Here is a 13,935-nt window from a genome sequence, read left to right on the forward strand (position 1 = left end):
TTCATATTGAAAGTGGCTGTAATCGAGATGTCATGGGCTCCGATGAGATAAATAAAAATTAGGAAGTGGGTTTGGACAGTTTTCACTTTGAAACCTTTGGTGCATTCAAATAAAACTGATATTATCGTTTAAAGAGCCCCTGAAAAAAGTAGTGTAAATTACAAGATATAACAAAATAAGCAACTTTCCTCTGTTTCGAGACATTTCAAAAATATATAAATGATCGATTTTCCACTAACTGCAACTTGGAATGAAGGACTAATACATGTTATATAAGAACCGAACTTATACAGAACCAGACTTTACTTTCACCTGGTTAACAAGGTCGATACAGACCATATTCATAGTTGTACATTATAGCCGTCTATTCAACATGCGCGAGTATAGACATTACATCTGTGGACAATAACCTGTTTTCTGGATTAGCTCAGGTCTTCATCTGATTCTCTCCATCATTTTAAATAGTTTCACTGAAGAGTCTGTCACCTACTAATACACCATCGGCCTTTATAACATTTTATGTCTCAAATTCAATATTCCTTTTTCATTTTAAAACATTTTGGAGAAAGCTTGAAAACTGTCACCAAATACTAAATACGGAAGAGGTCACCGTTCCGTAGTTTTCCTGTAGTTCTGGAAGATGGTTTCAGAAAATTCGTTTTAATCATCCAAAAGAAACATTTTATTACTCATTACTTTTGTTGGTTGCTCAAGCAAATTATTCCTTCAAACCGTCTGTTCTCATTTTATTTAGAGACACCACTCAATTGTCTTTACTTGTGATGTTCTGCCATAAATTCTTCTTTAACAAAATAATAAATTATGAAATTTCAAGCTCTTATCAGACTTGAAAGCTCAATACAAACTTTCGGCTATCAAAAAGGTAGCTGATTTCAGAAACTATTTCTGAAAAGCCCAGTTATGATATTATCCTGTGTCCGAAAAGAATGCAAAAAGTAAATTCTTTGACTGCAGACAAGTTATTACTTATCTGTGCTCGCAGGTATCTACAGTAGCGGCACGTTGTCGAGCCGACAGCCAGAGCAGGCAAAGTTGTACTGTCAGACATAAAAACATCGATTGGTCTCATTAATCAGCAGCTGTAGAGAAGTAATCGGGTGGCGAGACACTATGTTTGCAGAACTCAAACGATTTGCGTGTCTATCACTCTCATTAAGCCAAGGTCGCACACTATCAGCTATCAGCTACACACCGCCCGTGCCTTCTACTGTAAATAGCTGTTCAGGCACGGCTGGTGGAGAAGAGCGCGTCATCGTTCTGCTGCTTCTGGTACAAGTTCAGGCCTGTAATGTTCTTGTAGTTTGCAGTTTGTGAAAAATAAATCAGTATTATGCTCCAAAAAATCAATTATCTGATTTCATACCAGTATGTTAGTACTTCAAATGTTGTTGTTTTGGTTTCAAACTTTTCAAACGTGTAGGGTACTGTTTAGGGCATTCCGGATTTTGAATTAGAGAAGTCCCCATTGTAGAGGTGAATTATTTTAACCTTATGGGTGACACTTTGACATTTTATACTAATTGTCAAGGCAACAACTACTTCATAACCAGATGGCTGAAGAAGATATGCAACATAAATTTAATTTTTGTGGAGACTACAACAATTCCTTAAGAAATCAGAAAAACAGTTGATGAATAGTTTTTTTACCGTTGAAACACTACTTACACACAACTTCAACTTCTACACACAACTTCAAAGCTTTTAGCATTTAAACAAGGCATTTCTTCTAAGATGACAAGAGAGATCGACTCACGGTATGGATGATGGCGTCGGTGATGGAGGAGTTGACGGACTGGTAGGGGCAGGACGACAAGTCTACCATATCATCTGCATCGTGATCCTCCCTGTCGTGGGGGACAACCATCTCCGTGATGGCGAGACTCAGGCAGAACCTCTGGATGTAGCCGTTGGCGATGGCGAGGAACCCCATGAAGGCCAACACATACCTCTGCGGCACACATAGTCCTGTAACAACAGAGCATTTGGTACTTTACACATATTTTGGTACACAATTAAAAATCTAGTTGCAGGCTTAAACTAACTACACATACCGGATCTCTCACGGTCGTTGTAGAATATTTAAGAAATAATTTAAAGCCGTCAAAAATAAAAAGGTTCTATAATTATGTTTCCTATTTCGAATCATTTAATACATCTTTATACATTATAAACCACCGTCCATTGCTTTTTCAACACACCTACCACTGATTGTACGCAAAATGTAGAAACAAGGTATCTCGTACATAAGAACGAGACTACATTTATCTTAAAACCACAACGTGAATTGGCATCGATAATTGTAAAGTAAAAATTGTATTTGTCCATATATTTTCGATCATTTCTCATTTAATTAAAAGAAACTAGATAGCAACGTATGAAACTATTTTAAAATTGTTATTTAAATACCCAATTTTAACATTTATTCAATCGTGGGAATTTGTAACGTTTAATTTAATACGTAAAAGGTTCATTGCTTTCTGATGATATTTGGATGTATTTGCTTTTTTTGTATTTCCTCTGGGTGTAAAAAATGCAATACCCACTATATCTCTTCTTTACTCAATGCAAAATATGAACATTTGGGGTAAGGGGCGAAGGTGCATGGAGGTTAACGAAGCGAGCAAGGGTGTCCCCTAGTCCTGAATAAACCTATGCCCAAAAATCATTAAAATGTTTAGTTAATACTCCGAACTTTGTTTATATCTAGTCTAAAACAATTGTTTTACTACCATTACGACTAGTTTAATATTTAAACACTGACGTAATACGGATGAATTTTAAAACAAGTTACGAGGCACTATTCTTAAACTCGTATAAACACTATTGTTTACTTAATAGTTAAGTAATACAGTAATACTGTTAAGTACATATAACATAGCCCACACCAATGGACAAGGACGTTTCCAATCGGTACTTTCCCGACCTCAGATCACGTGCCAGATCACCCAACGTCGGAAAAGTACTTACTTATATTGTGTAATAACCAATAGATAGAGAGAGAGAGAGAGAGAGAGAGAGAGAGAGAGAGAGAGAGAGAGAGTATAAAAGTGGCCTCTGAATAATACCAAAGTACCGAATTAATACACTGTACGTAGAACACGTTGTTTTTTAAGCTGTGATACACTCCTTTAACTCGTTAAACCAATTTGTAAAAGTTCAAAATTATATTTTCAGTTTTATGGCAGAATCAAGTGGGTCTACTGGCATTCCAAAATTTCTATAGCTATTAGTATCTAATAACTAAATATAAAGAGTGTAACTTTAAAATTAAAATGCATTATAATTATGAATTTCGTATATCTATTCTTTGTAACCTAAAGTGTTTCAAAATGTTTCAATAATTACTTACTTACTGTAGCTAACAAAGCACTTAAGCATTGAGATTTTAGTACTGTATAATTCAAACAGCTGTAAATTGGGAAACTTAAAATTCTGAAAATTAATATGATGTGATGCTTTTATATTTTCAAAGATTTTTTTGGGATACTACCGGGGTTAACCAGGAAAAACGTCAGGGGTGTCCCCTAGTTTTGTGTAGATATTAAGATTTGTAATACGACAAATGTATAAATTGTCAAAGAATTATGTAACATGTGTCAATGGAAAGATTCGCAAACGTACCAGCCAATGTCTTTCCCAGTGCTGTCTTAAAGTACGTTAGTTGCTAAAGTACGAAACAAGCCTGAGTTTATAAAAAGTACATTTACCTTGCGCTATTATAGCCATGGCGTTGGTCAGGAGGACATTCGCTGAACTGCGACCAGAGTCGCGAATTCTTGCAACTTTCTCGCCAGAACTGGTTTCGCGCAGTGGAAAATTTCGATAGATCCCGTATTTGCACGCCTTTTTAAGGCAGTTGCTAAATCCTCCACCCGTTCCTGGGTTTTATAAAACATCTGTTTAAAATATTTTATTTCATGTTTGAAAGAGCATAATTGACGAGGGATTTGAAAGGACGATGGGATTTTGTACATTTGCTATCGTTATATATAACAAAACCGAAGCACAACGTTTTAAAACCAATCAAATTTATCTTTCAGGTACCAAGCCTCAAGGTTAAACCAAAAAAAGGCAAAAACATGGTGATGAACACGCGAAAGACATACTTCACAACAGAATTTTTATATCCTAATTCAAAAATCAAACATATACCTTAAACCCAACACCTAAGTAAATAAAATGACAACGGGATGCCATTAAAAAACAGGCAAAGGCCGCATCACGTGATGAACGTTGAAGGTAAATGAAGACTAAGGACAATATACTATGGCTTGGGTTTTGACACTTGAAGAAGAGGGTAGGTACCAGATTTAGAAACGATGTTTCAGTTTTCAAAAACACATATTTCTAATCTATTAGATATCGGAATTTTTAAATGGATTTAAGGTGTGGAGCTTCAGGATAGATTTATAACATCCTGTTTGTAGAAATAACTTGAAATCTGCAACAATGACTTCGGCAGATTTTTTTAAAGTATCCAGGTCACACTCGCTACGCCTAGTACTCCCTACGCCTAGTACTCCCTACGCCTAGTACTCCCTACGCCTAGTACTCCCTACGCCGAGTACTCCCTACGCCTAGTACTCCCTACGCCTAGTACTCCCTACGCCTAGTACTCCCTACGCCTAGTACTCCCTACGCCTAGTACTCCCTACGCCTAGTACTCCCTACGCCTAGTACTCCCTACGCCTAGTACTCCCTACGCCTAGTACTCCCTACGCCTAGTACTCCCTACGCCTACGCCGAGTACTCCCTACGCCTAGTACTCCCTACGCCGAGTACTCCCTACGCCTAGTACTCCCTACGCCCGCCTAGTACTCCCTACGCCTAGTACTCCCTACGCCGACGCTACGCTAGTACTCCCTACGCCTAGTACTCCCTACGCCTAGTACTCCCTACGCCTAGTACGCCTAGTACTCCCTACGCCTAGTACTCCCTACGCCTAGTACTCCCTACGCCGAGTACTCCCTACGCCTAGTACTCCCTACGCCGAGTACTCCCTACGCCTAGTACTCCCTACGCCTAGTACTCCCTACGCCGAGTACTCCCTACGCCTAGTACTCCCTACGCCTAGTACTCCCTACGCCTAGTAGTACTCCCTACGCCTAGTACTCCCTACGCCTAGTACTCCCTACGCCTAGTACTCCCTACGCCTAGTACTCCCTACGCCTAGTACTCCCTACGCCGAGTACTCCCTACGCCTAGTACTCCCTACGCCGAGTACTCCCTACGTACGGTAAGACAGTCAGTCTTGGCTTAATAACAAGGCTACGTCCTCTGTACTGCCAACGTGTGAAGGTAGGTCTTGGAAACTATAAGATAGCAGTTCTCTTCAATCTACTATTTATGAAGAACAATAAATAAATAAATAGCCAATGGCGTAGTGTAGCGGGTACGGTGGTTATCGTGAGATAACCGGATCAAGCAACGTCGAGCGTGGTTGCTGCTTGGATGAGTGATCGCTGAGTGATCCTGTTCTTGCAAGCAGTCCGCCTGCCCGACCATTGGTGGTGGTTCGGAACTCACCTTTAAGCCGTTGGTCCCCAGGTTAAGTGTTAGAGAGGGTTTCTTAGCCTTAACTTCACCTGGTAAAATAAGACATCTTTAATTTACATTACTTTACCTTTTATGAAGAACAATAAAATTTCGTTAGGATATACTTTCGCCCTATTTTCTAAAGCCCAAGTATTTTAACTATCTCACATCAACGGACCACATACTGACTGAACAAATTATCAACATTTGAAGGCTAAAATATATATGTGAAAGTTGAGTGAATGATGAGACAATGAGCTTCACATAGATTACACTATATTTTGTAGTCTAGGTGTTTCTGATATGGAAACTATGTAAAGTGTCATTTTAGGCTTCTTCTCTGCTTCATTTGGATTAGAATATTCAGACAAATATGACTCCAGGTTTTAGGAGTCATGTCTGTAACAGCGTTAAATTCCAGACGCTCCACCTACTAAGAGTAAGATGAACTGGAGCTAAACTCAACATTCACATTGAATCAACAACTAGCTACGTTGTGCCTAAAATATATTTCACATCTGAGAGAAAACGAATGCACCTTTTCAATTTATATTTCTTACACATTCAGTCCCGCTTCCTTAAACAGAATTTATGTAACTTTAAAACATAAAATAATATTCAGTTAAACTTTAAAAACTAACCAATTTATGAATAGAAAAAACGAAACATATATTATAATATATTAATACAGCTTTAATAAACTTACAGCAAAAGCAAACATATTGATCAGCGATTTTGGTGTGCCCTGTCTATATTAGACAGCTATTTTCCAAATTTGGATATCCAAGATATTAAAAAGAAACGTTTAGTCTATGACAATAGCTATGTACAAAAAACATTTGGGTCTCTTTGCCAGCCTACATGAAACCACTCAAACTTTTCTGTAGGTTAATATGTATTAGAATATTTTATTAGTGTCTTGGCCATATGTGATCAGACCCTCTAGAATTTTAATCGGTTACGTAATAGGCACTATTTATAGGCGTTTCTCGTTCTATGCCATCAGTGTGGGACAGCATCATGCTACCGCATTCCTCATTGATTAAATTTTTGGAACCTCGTCTCTAGAATTACAAGTTTTAAGTTTTTGGAACGCTTGAACTTTACTTCCAATTTGAGTTGCTTGAAGTAAAAACTTTAAGTACAAACGACTTCTACCAAACCCTGAAATAAAATAAATCTCAAAGGATTGGTAAAATGTACAAAAAAGGCCTGGTTCTCCATAGTTTACAAGTGTGTTTCTATTGATGCAGTGTCACTAGAAAGTTAAAAACAATTTTATTGGGGTTTATAGTCAAAGTTACCTTCATAATTATTGTAAACCCCTTTCTATAGTACCTGAATATCACTTTTATTTCAATTTCTTCATTAACTATTTAAATTGGCTTCATTTTTTTAACCATATTGTTGATTTTTAGAGATATATCCCAAAACTTTGAGTACGAGTATGGAATCATATTTTATATAATCTCAGGATGTTATATCAGTATGTTATCTCAGGATATTGTCTCAGAATGTTATCTGAGGAAGATACTCCCGCTACCCAGCGCGAGCTGACAGTCCACTTCATCACATCATTCACTTACAGTTAACTGCCAGCTATTATTTGACTTATCCGCTTGATCAACAGTACTTAGCGAATACAGTTCATTAAAGAGTCCCTTCAGCTCATTTGTCTGCATGAAGAGCAGTAGATCCTTGATTGACCTTCAGATAAGCAGATGACCCTTGAGCGAGTGGCCCAGTGCCGCAAGGCGGTTGTTCGTCAGCACGCGCGCGCGCGCTCCTTCGCCCACCTCTACACTTCAATGCCAACCGTTATTGCACTGTCAGACAAGTGACCTTCAGGTGAAGGAGGCACTGCCAAACTACTTCTAGTCCGCTTGGATTAAGTTAAAACCGGTTCTACTCAGGTCCCATTAATATGAGATCCAGTAAGAAAGAACTTCTCGGGCTAGAACTCTTGCATAAATTTTAATCATTGTCAAATTCATCATAAATTTCTAAATGAAATATTTCTATATTCAGGAAAATCCCGAACAGAATATCAATTAAAAGTGCTAGTACAAAGGGATGACTCATTGCTCAGTTTGAAAAACATAAATAGGTAATGAACCTATTGTCATCTCTAAGACATCTCGAGCCTTGACATCTAGAAACGAACGAACCAATGCTTATTTGGATGAGAGGGGAAGACCTTAACCTGGTCCTCCTGACGGATTTGTTTCCTTTAGGGTCCATTCTCTTGGCTTGTTAAATAAGGATATTAGAAGTGCATATAGCTGACGAAGCTTCCCAATCATAAAATTATATAAAATATTGTTTTGCAATTTTCACCCAGCCAAGCGTAAAAAAATTGCAGTTAAAAATATATTCAGTGTATTTGGATATCTAGCCCCTTTATAATAGGGTCTTGATTAAATTACATATTGGTTATATATCATTAACTTAAAAACTGTGACAGCAGTGTTGCAAGAAATACAAAAAGGAGTGATTTTGTGTCTGTATGGACATCACGGAGAGTAACTAGAAAAATTCTAGTTAAAGGAAATAAGGAACAAATCATATTCTACTACTTCTTTCTAACTACGTAAACGCACTGAATTATCAGTATTATAGCACCAGTATATAGTTTACCAGTATATCATTAGGTAACATAATCTAAATTTTTTAAATCAATAACTAAAATATGCCTTTTTTACAAATTAACAAAGTACGAATGTTATACATTCTTATATTAGTTTCATTGTATTGCAATAAATAATGTTAATTATGTAAGATTCAACAAAAAAGTTCTTGTGTTATGATAGAATGTTTACTAAGTTCTAATTCAATTTTCTTAATATCCTGGTTGAGTTTCTCTACAACATATAACGTAACTATTTTTTATTTCTGTAGCAGGATTTTGAAAGGTAACCCAATTTATACCGAGATGTATTGTGACACTGAAGAACCATATATCAAACAACTCGGTACAGTACTGCACCCATCTCCGAGTTGTTTTTCTCTATTTACGACCGAGTTGACACACAACGGATTGCAGCATCTATACAGCCAGATAGATCATTGCGATTGGCCTAAATTGAATAAATAGAACCCTTAATGTTGCAAAACTGTCAATAGACAACAGTTTAAGTGTTTCAGAACATAAACATATTAGGTATTACCACTCCATGCAGTAATGATCAAAGTGACGCGTGATATATTTCTATGGACAGTAAAATGTCCATTCTGCGAATATGGATATGTAAGTGAGAGTACTGCATGGATGTATTTCCTTATAAAACGGGTTTAAAGTAATGATATAACTCCTATAATATAGAATCATTATGGCAGTATTTCTACTGGTACTACAACAAGTAACCTTCGAGAATGAAACAAATTACATTTCAAAGGTTTAACAACTTGATGTAGAGATTTGTTGAAGACTATAGAGAGATGAAGTCAAATTCGTGTGTCTTCTTAGTTAGGTTTGTCGAGGAGATGTCATCTTCTTAGTTGGGACTTTTGAGAGGATAATGTCAAAGTCCCTCTATTTTATTTATTAGGTTTGTTAAGGATGAAGCCAGGTCTGTAAATCATCTTTGTTAGAGTTGTAGAGATTCGTTTATCTTCGTAGTTGGGACTTTTGAGAGGATAATGTCAAAGTCCGTCTATTTTATTTATTAGGTCTGTAAATCATCTTCGTTAGAGTTGTAGAGATTCGTTTATCATCGTAGTTGGGACTTTTGAGAGGATAATGTCAAAGTCCGTCTATTTTATTTATTAGGTCTGTAAATCATCTTCGTTAGAGTTGTAGAGATTCGTTTATCTTCGTAGTTGGGACTTTTTGAGAGGATAATGTCAAAGTCCGTCTATTTTATTTATTAGGTCTGTAAATCATCTTTGTTAGAGTTGTAGAGATTCGTTTATCTTCGTAGTTGGGACTTTTGAGAGGATAATGTCAAAGTCCGTCTATTTTATTTATTAGGTCTGTAAATCATCTTCGTTAGAGTTGTAGAGATTCGTTTATCTTCGTAGTTGGGACTTTTGAGAGGATAATGTCAAAGTCCGTCTATTTTATTTATTAGGTCTGTAAATCATCTTCGTTAGAGTTGCAGAGATTCGTTTATCTTCGTAGTTGGGACTTTTGAGAGGATAATGTCAAAGTCCGTCTATTTTATTTATTAGGTCTGTAAAATCATCTTCGTTAGAGTTGTAGTAGAGATTCGTTTATCCTCGTAGTTGGGACTTTTGAGAGGATAATGTCAAAGTCCGTCTATTTTTATTTATTAGGTCTGTAAATCATCTTCGTTAGAGTTGTAGAGATTCGTTTTATCTTCGTAGTTGGGACTTTTTGAGAGGATAATGTCAAGTCCGTCTATTTTATTTATTAGGTCTGTAAAATCATCTTCGTTAGAGTTGTAGAGATTCGTTTATCCTCGTAGTTGGGACTTTTGAGAGGATAATGTCAAAGTCCGTCTATTTTATTTATTAGGTCTGTAAATCATCTTCGTTAGAGTTGTAGAGATTCGTTTATCCTCGTAGTTGGGACTTTTGAGAGGATAATGTCAAAGTCCGTCTATTTTATTTATTAGGTCTGTAAATCATCTTCGTTAGAGTTGTAGAGATTCGTTTATCCTCGTAGTTGGGACTGTTTGAGAGGATAATGTCAAAGTCCGTCCTATTTTATTTATTTAGGTCTGTAAATCATCTTCGTTAGAGTTGTAGAGATTCGTTTATCCTCGTAGTTGGGACTTTTGAGAGGATAATGTCAAAGTCCGTCTATTTTATTTATTAGGTCTGTAAATCATCTTCGTTAGAGTTGTAGAGATTCGTTTATCATCGTAGTTGGGACTTTTGAGAGGATAATGTCAAAGTCCGTCTATTTTATTTATTAGGTCTGTAAATCATCTTTGTTAGAGTTGTAGAGATTCGTTTATTCCTCGTAGTTGGGACTTTTGAGAGGATAATGTCAAAGTCCGTCTATTTTATTTATTAGGTCTGTAAACCATCTCTTCGTTTAGAGTTGTAGAGATTCGTTTATCCTCGTAGTTGGGACTTTTGAGAGGATAATGTCAAAGTCCGTCTATTTTTATTTATTAGGTCTGTAAATCATCTTCGTTAGAGTTGTAGAGATTCGTTTATCCTCGTAGTTGGGACTTTTGAGAGGATATTGTCAAAGTCCGTCTTATTTTATTTATTAAGTCTGTAAAACATTTTCGTTAGAGTTGTAGTGATTCGTTTATCTTCGTAGTTGGGACTTTTGAGAGGATAATGTCAAAGTCCGTCTATTTTATTTTATTAGGTCTGTAAATCATCTTCGTTAGAGTTGTAGAGATTCGTTTATCCTCGTAGTTGGGACTTTTGAGAGGATAATGTCAAAGTCCGGTCTATTTTATTTATTAGGTCTGTAAATCATCTTCGTTAGAGTTGTAGAGATTCGTTTATCCTCGTAGTTGGGACTTTTGAGAGGATATTGTCAAAGTCCGTCTATTTTATTTATTAAGTCTGTAAAATCTTCGTTAGAGTTTTTCGTTTAGAGTTGTAGAGATTCGTTTATCTTCGTAGTTGGGACGTAGTTGGGGACTTTTGAGAGGATAATGTCAAAGTACGTCTATTTTATTTATTTAGGTCTGTATATCATCTTTGTTAGAGTTGTAGAGATTCGTTTATCTTCGTAGTTGGGACTTTTGAGAGGATAATGTCAAAGTCCGTCTATTTTATTTATTAGGTCTGTAAATCATCTTCGTTAGAGTTGTAGAGATTCGTTTATCCTCGTAGTTGGGACTGATGAGAGAGTAGTGACACGTTCTGTCCGTATACGGACTCATTTTGGAGACACCGATAAAAAAATATAAATAATGCTCTATCTAAACGACTTACAAAAATATTCAATTGTTAGAAGCTTAATATAAAACTATTTATGGCTGTTATTTCATTTGTTTCCAATTACCATACTGTTTAACCCGTAGTCTAAGATAACCCAATAAAACACAGATAACCAACACATAGTTTAATAGTCTTGAAACACCACACCTATTTAATGTTTTATAACGATTTGATATAAAACATAGTGAAAGTTTATTACATTACCGAGTTATGTGCTAAATGACGTGTACTCTTAAATGAGCCTATGTGCAGCATTCATTTACGTTCATTGCAATGTCCACGTCAATGTGGACGCCATATATACGGCTAAAAATACTCCATAATGTTGTCTGTGTTGTTTCCAAAATTCTAAAGTTAAAAATTAAATTTTCATTTTGTTTTCAATAAAATAATTCCTAATTTAATGAATTTATATTATTAAAAATCATTATTTGTTACTGAGAAGGTATAAATCAAAATAGCATATTTAAAATTCACCATTTATATATGATTTTTAGTATAAATATTGTTTTTATACGTTCAAAATTTAGGAATATAAAAGTAAATTTCGTTATGACGCTAAGCATAAATGCTCCATGACTTCACAAATAACCTCTACATTCTACAGAACTCACATTCAGTTTGTCTGGAGCGTGAGAAACTGACGATGTTTGTGTCATTTACAGAAATGTCTGCAGTCTTAGAAATTTGATGTGATGCTGAAACGTAATAATGGTTCACACTGTTGTAATTTTCACATTGTTGAAGATTAAAATGTAAACTTTACTCTCTTGTTTTATTTATGAGTAATAGTAACGGTCACAGAAATTACAGTTCAACTCACTTTATAGTGTATTGTTGCTGTTTGAGATCGCGTAGTACAAACCGATTGTTTTCTGTTCGGTTTATTACAGTTAAAACTGTTTATTTATACACAAAGTGTAAAGACATAACAAAATTAACTCATCCTTCCGTACTGCTCATATATAACTAATTATTATTTTGTTGAAGTCTTTTTTGTGGAGTTAAAACAATTGTAGATCATTTAATAACGTGAAAAATTCACAAAATTAATTAAAGATATTTATCGCTTCTTCCACCGTTTACACTTTATGTTTAAAATACTCTGTAACATGGGACATCTACTTCACGAAGTTTTAATGATTCTCCTGAAGACGATAAGTGACAAGTCGCAGCCTACCTCTGTGTTTACTGCCGGGTGCCGTGAAGAACAAGTAGGACTGGAAGTCATCCTCCTCCGGATCCACGACTCCCGGGAAGTACCTGGTCAGCTCCTGGTCCATGGCACACTGACGGCTGTGGTGTCTGGAGCCTTGGCTTGGAGGTTGGTACGCGAGAACCAGTGTAATGTGCGGGACCTTGCCTTAGGCTTGCGGTGATTGCAGGAAGTGCGGATGTAAACACCGGCTTTTGTGGCTCTTGCATCACGATCCGCGGCACGCATTCCGACATGCAATTTGGCGCTGGCTCATCTGTGCCATCTCCTTCCGCATCATTGTGTCCTTAATGTCGTTGGCCTTCAATTTTAATTTTATCCTCTCATATTTTAAAATCTTTTAACTTTTAAATATGAAACTTAATATTTTCAAGGTCTTCATTTACATTTTGCCTTTCACACTAAAACAAGTAGAGCAATAATGCTTCGTTCATTAGAGGTTAGGTTTAAATAATGGTTTACAGAAAGGGTATTTAAAGGATGTCTTTATCATGGTACATTGGTATCAAGAGCATTCCAGAAAAGGAAATTGTGAAAGTTGGACACCAACATTTTTATAGTTCGAAATCTTCTTAAAGATTAACTGACCACTTCGTTAGAAGCAGTCAAATTAAATTTTTACTTGGCTAACTTATATCGTATTTATGATGCATATGCATATGTAACTGTCCTCTAAATAAGTTATTGCTCCCTTGAAATTTGAACTAGCCAATTATTTAGTAAACTTATAAATATATAAATATGTTTGCTAACAAAGTATTGATTTAGTATCTGAGAAAGTAATGATTCATATACCTTCTTCGTTATGTTCGCTAAAACCAGATTCGTACATATTTTAGGATTGTAAAGAGATGAAGTCGGATTCATATATCTTCTTAGTTAGACTGTTGAGAGGATGAAGTCATGTCTATAAATCACCTTCGTTAGGGTTGTAGAGAAGACGAAGTCAGATTCGTATATATTTTTAGTTAGGATTTTGAGATGGTGAATCCATAGTTCGTATATCTTCTTAAGGACTTTTGAGAGGGTAAATCCATAGTTTGTATATCCTGTTAGTTAGGACTTTTGAGACGGTGAATCCATACTTCTTATATATTCTTGGGACTTTTGAGACGGTGAATCCATAGTTTGTATATCATTCTTAGTTAGGACTTTTGAGGCGATGAATCCATACTTCTTATATATTCTTGGGACTTTTGAGACGGTGAATCCATACTTTCTTATATATTCTTGGGACTTTTGAGACGATGAATCCATACTTCTTATATATTCTTGGGACTTTTGAGACGATG

The 13,935-nt window shown here is 36.0% G+C and overlaps 1 protein-coding gene across 3 annotated transcripts in view; it reads right to left on the reverse strand.

Moving 5' to 3' along the window:
• LOC124353495 (putative inorganic phosphate cotransporter) overlaps positions 1-13,935 on the reverse strand; it is a 45,935-nt gene that overhangs the window by 12,147 nt on the left and 19,853 nt on the right. Inside the window, exons 1-2 of one of the 3 annotated variants that reach the window (XM_046803351.1) lie at positions 12,608-12,704; positions 1,775-1,986 (exon numbers count right to left, since the gene is read on the reverse strand). In XM_046803351.1, the coding sequence (XP_046659307.1) occupies positions 1,775-1,951 (177 nt within the window). In that variant the 5' untranslated portion in view covers positions 1,952-1,986; positions 12,608-12,704. Of the gene's footprint in view, positions 1-1,774; positions 1,987-3,728; positions 3,845-12,607; positions 12,705-13,935 lie in introns of those variants that run through there. The other 2 variants (XM_046803350.1, XM_046803349.1) reach the window with 2 other exon arrangements.

The sequence above is a fragment of the Homalodisca vitripennis genome, chromosome 2, assembly GCF_021130785.1.
Source record: "Homalodisca vitripennis isolate AUS2020 chromosome 2, UT_GWSS_2.1, whole genome shotgun sequence".
NCBI lineage: Eukaryota > Metazoa > Arthropoda > Insecta > Hemiptera > Cicadellidae > Homalodisca > Homalodisca vitripennis.